A 5,577-nucleotide genomic window follows, 5' to 3' on the forward strand; every position below is an offset into this window, starting at 1 on the left:
GACCTTCACAACGCGCTGAAGCAAACTCTGCCTCTCCGCGCTCCCGCACGCAGTATCTATAGTAGCGTAAACTTACACGACGCAACGAGTTGAAACTCGTGTACAGTCTGACCAAACATTTTGGTGTATAGTGTCAATGTATTTTGGATATAACGACGTCTCAAATTTGAAGAAAAAATTATGGGTAAGTCTTTTGGAATTTCATTACACATATAATAGAGAGTATATTTTGAATTTCATGACATAACAATTACAGTTAATTTTTATTTGTAAAAATTTCCATAGGTATATTGTAGGAAATTTCATTCTCTTTCAGGCGGTTTTTAGTTCGTATTTCTAAGCTGCAAAGAACGGAAAATATGTAGTTTTATCTGAAAGTCTACAATATTAAAAGGGCAACGTCAAATTAACTCCGGCAGCAGCGCAGTCGTGGGGGGTTTAAATGCCGACTCTTAAAGGTTAACTGGAAACACGTATGAAGCCTTCCTGAGGAATGAGATACCATGTTTGTTGGAAGATATCCCGTTAGCGATAAGGAGCCAAATGTATTTCCAACATGATGGGGCTCTCCCACATTACACTCAGCACGTGAGACACTACTCAGATGAATTCTTCCCTAATCACTGGTTAGGTCGTGATGGTCCCATTGCATGGCATGTTATAGTGCTTGGAAACCTAAAGACAACTATTACACGGCGTGCAAGTTTTCTTGTAGTTCAATTTAATGGCTTCATGTCACTCACAAGTTAGTTTGATGTTATGTACATTATTAACATTACAGAAACCACATATTCCTGCCAGTTTTAATATGTATTTGGTAATCAACAAGTGTGTAACACCTGTCAAAGTTTCACACCTCTCTGGCCATTATCTCCATAACCGTTCAACTTTGGACATAGGTGTTTTGGGTTATATTGACATATTTTAACATAAGGAACACCCTCCCGAAGTCTGGCACATTCCTCCTGGGACACCCTGTATATAATACATAGGTATGTTCATGGTATCTCTCCATACCAAATTGCACACGCCTAATTCCAACGGTTTATTGGTCACGGCCAACAAACTAAAAGCCATACACACATTCTGTGCAGTTGCCATTTTGCTGTCATAAATTCTGCATAAGAAATACCTGAACACGTGTGGAGTATCTTTCGAAAATCTACTAGCACTGAAAATATCATCACTGGGTATTAAGTGGCAATAGTATCAATCCCAACTCAAAAGTTAGTATGTTGACATTACTGATGACAGAAAATTAAAGTATAGAAGAGGCCCATGAAAGTCTGCAGACTGGTGCAAGAGTTATTTGGAGGTAATCTACACATAAATACATAAACATCACAATGACATAAGCTGTACTACTTAGAAATGCTCTACCAAGATTTTCTAAAGTGTGCACAGATGCACTTATGTACTCATTCCATACCTCAGATTTGGGAAGCTGGCTAGGATCTCCTGGAATGCAGGCCACATATCTGTCAGGTCCTCATATGAGACATGTGTATCCACATCCAATACAGGCAAGAGGTCAATGAATCTATCTTGACAGTAGCGATCAATTGATACCACCTCACTAAAATTAGAACAATATTTCTGAGGAATTAAATGATGTATGATTTCAGTTTCATGTAATGTAGGGATTACATTGTATTGGTAAATGGAAAAAAGTAATGTTGTCCCTGTGCTTAATAATTAAACACCATGCCATGCAGACAAACGGGGGAGTGGCTGTATAGCTCCACCATTCTTAACTTTGGCACTAGATAGAGGAAAGTGGTCAGCTTCAAACCCCGGCCACCTCACTCTTGGGAAAGAGCTCCCACTACCCACTGGATAGGAGGCTAAGTGGATTGACACGAACCAAAATTAAGTTCCCCTAACAGCTTTCAAAACATTTAATCAAAATCTGTAGAGTAATTTTGTGCATGAAACATGAAAATGGGCATGACCTCACCATTATGCATATGATTTATGCATTCATATAATGGTAATTAAGAACCACACCATGAAGACATGCAGTGGAGAGGAAGCAGAGCTCCACTAAATTCTTAACCTGAGCACTAGATGTAGCTGAGTGATCAGCTTGATGCTTGATGCTCCAGCTGCTTTACTCCTGTGGACAGAACCCTGGTACTCACTGGCTAGGAGGTTGGATGGGCCCCAGAGCAGGTATGGATGTCATGGAGATGAGATGAATATCTGCCCTTACAAGGAAACGAACCCAAGTTTCCTGACCATCTAGCCCATAGTCTAGCCATTATACTGACTAAGCTAACAAAACTAACTATGGATTATTTGCTTCTATATTAATGTTGAAAAGCCCTCAAATAATCTCTACTTTCATTGCATACGTAAACACAGTTCCCCAACAGAGTAGAAATCTTACCTCCTTGTGAAGCAGAGTTGCCATTCTGAGCTTGGCAGCAGCTGTGTGTACAGGTGCAGGTGGCTGACTTTCATGGATGACCATAGGTTTATCATATGGAAGAGGAAGTCCTGCAACACACAAAATAATTTTATTTCATAAGTTATCAGTGACTCTAGCATATGTAGAGGTAATAACACAAAAGAAGAAGTTCTAGGTAGAACTTATCATGTCTACTTTGCTTCTGATAAGACTAGCAGAAACTATAAATTAGTAGTCACACACTTTAGTGATCTGTTTCTATCCACAATTTTCAGTAATATGGATTTTGACTATCCTCATTTTCTGAGCTAGAACTCCAAAGGTTAGCAACACCACCATGTTTGGAACTGCTAACGTACTGTCATGTGTCTCGGTGACCAAGATACAGGTTTGGACTGGTGAATCGGTTTATTGGATTTTCACTAGTCGTAACTACAATTAGTTCTTACACTCTCAGGATTACTAACTATAGCATATAAATCTTCACTGTATGATAACACTTCATTTTTCCTTATAAACCTTTGGCACGGACCCCATAGAAAACATATTATTTTAGATATGTTTACAGTTCTGTTGCTTAGCACTGGGCATGGTGTGGACCACATTAAAAATGAGTCATGTGACAGGTATCACACCAGTCGACTGGTGCACTGACTGTTGCTTAGTAATGAGCTATAAACATGTGTCCTATCATTGTGTGCAATTAAGCGAGGTGTTTATTGCACTGTTTCCTAGCTATACATGTTACAATATCACAATGTTTAATATAAAATATATCAAATCTGTAGGTATAGTTATGATCTGCTTCTATACACCATTTGCTAGCTTCAGTCATTCATCTCATTTCATTTCATTTATTCACCTTCCATAAATCCTGCTGAGAGTACATTCTCATGCGGATGTGGAGATCGTCCTTGTTACAGTCACAACTAAGGATTACAGTTGTCATCCAGTAGCATGCACATTTGTATAAAATACTGATAAACATATACAATATAATAAATAAGTTAATTTTAGTAGTAAAAGTAATGGCAAACCTTATACAATTTGTACAGTTTTATAAAAGTCTATTAATTAAATTTCAATAGTTAAAACACAATGTCATTAATAAGTTTTGTATAACATACATTAATTATATAATAAATTGAAATAAAGACTAGTATACAGGGATATAAAGATTGTGTATATCTATAATAAGCATCTAAAAACCAGAACACAGTCTGACAGTCTTGTCTTCTATTAAAGACAACTAAGCAACTATTAAAGCAAGACAACTACTCACATCTTAAAAAGATTTATAACCAAAATATTCCTATAAAGAATAAAATGAATGTAAATATAAAAACTATTTTAACTGTACCTCAAAACTTTTAGTGTCACTCGATATATCCTTAATATATTGTGGTAGATTATTACAGACCTTTGTTCCTAAACAGTAAACTCCCTTTTGGTATTTATTCAAATTTACAAGAGGCTGATGGAGATTATTTTGCTGTCTGATATTTATTCTATGAATCTCTGAATTTACTATGAATCTGTTTCTGTTTTTATCATAAAGAGCACAAGATATAGTATGTACTGAGATGGCAGAGGTAAGATTTCTAATTCTCTAAATAAGTTCCTGCATGACTCCCTCCTTCTGCATCCCAACATAATTCTAATTACATTCTTTTGCATTCTAAAAATTTTTATACTTTGGGGTGAGTTACCCCAAAAGGGTAAACCATAATTCATAATAGAATTGAAATAAGAGTGATAAACCATTTTTAAGGTATTTACGGATGTGTGTGGTTTAAGCGATCTTATTATCTAGCAGACTGCACTTAGTTTTGAACTAATACACTCAATGTGGTATTTTCAGCACATTATGTTATCAATGAATATTCCAAGAAATTTAATATTGGATATAGATGTAATTTGTTTTTATCACATATTATTTTTATTTCAGATTTAGGATTATTATTTCTAGCTGTAAATTGAATGTAGTGGGTTTTGTTAAAATTTATAGAAAGTTGGTTTACTTTGAACCATTCATTTACACTATGAAAAGCATTGTTTATATTTACGCAGAGATCATCATAGTTTGAACTTTTAACTAACGATTTAGTGTTGTCTGCAAATAATATAGGTACAGTTTTATCATTTATAGTTTTGGGTAAATCATTTATATAAACGAGAAATAACAACGGACCCAGAATCGAACCTTGCGGGACACCATGTCTAATTTTGCCCCATGTCGAAAATTCATTGAGATTAAGATTTATATTTGTAATTAAAACCCTTTGATATCTATTTCTGAAATAAGATTCAAGCAATAGTTTAGCTTAACCTTTATCCCACAGAATTCCTATTTCGACAACAGAACCTCATGATTAACACAATCGAAGGCCTTTTCTAGGTCACAAAAAATGCCTCCTATTAAGTTTTTGCTGTTTAAGGTCTTACAGATTTCATTCACTAACTTGTATATAGCCTAATCTGTTGAAGATTTTGTTCTAAAACCAAACTGTTCTTACACTAAAATGTTATTGTTATTTAAGTGCTCAATCAATTGAATGCTCATAGCTTCTTCTAATACCTTAGAGAATGAAGTTAAAAGTGATATAGGCCTATAGTTGGAAATATTTGATTTATCACCTTTTTTAAACAGCAGTCTTATTTCTGAGTATTTTAAACGATCTGGGAAAATTCCTTGTGATAACGCATTGTTGCATATGCGAGTCAAAGGAGAGCTAATGAAAAAGGAACTCATCATATCCATAAGATTTTTTTTGCTTTGAGAGATTTAATTATAATTTAAATTTCCTTAGTTGATAAAGATTTAAGTTTAATATGTGGTGGTTTTATTTTTATTTTTGGAATTTTGTTATCATATTTTAGTTTTTTAGCTTCCTTAATGACCTTAGATAAAATCTTACAGCATTTTTATAATAGTTTCTTAATTCTGAATTATTACTGTTTCTACATGCCATACAGAGTACTCTTTTACATTTACAGGATGTTATTATTCCTACAGTAATCCAATCACTTATTTTATTTGAAATTTTATTTTATTTTTATTATTTTTTTTTTTGAAAACTGGAAGAGTAAATTTTCAAAAAGGAATTAAACATTATATTATCATCATCACTAGAAATGAGTCCCATGTTTCATAACTTAGTTTAATT

At 34.4% G+C, this 5,577-nt stretch overlaps 1 protein-coding gene across 2 annotated transcripts in view; it reads right to left on the reverse strand.

The window, feature by feature from the left end:
- The window catches only part of LOC111864751, a 52,532-nt gene that overhangs the window by 22,803 nt on the left and 24,152 nt on the right, over nt 1–5,577 (reverse strand). For both annotated transcript variants that reach the window (XM_023852252.2, XM_023852253.2), the window contains 2 exons: nt 2,390–2,499; nt 1,430–1,576 (listed from right to left, as the gene is read on the reverse strand). In XM_023852252.2, the coding sequence (XP_023708020.1) occupies nt 1,430–1,576; nt 2,390–2,499 (257 nt within the window). The remainder of the gene's footprint in view (nt 1–1,429; nt 1,577–2,389; nt 2,500–5,577) is intronic.

This window comes from Cryptotermes secundus, unplaced genomic scaffold (assembly GCF_002891405.2).
Source record: "Cryptotermes secundus unplaced genomic scaffold, Csec_1.0 scaffold932, whole genome shotgun sequence".
Taxonomy (NCBI): Eukaryota; Metazoa; Arthropoda; class Insecta; order Blattodea; family Kalotermitidae; genus Cryptotermes; species Cryptotermes secundus.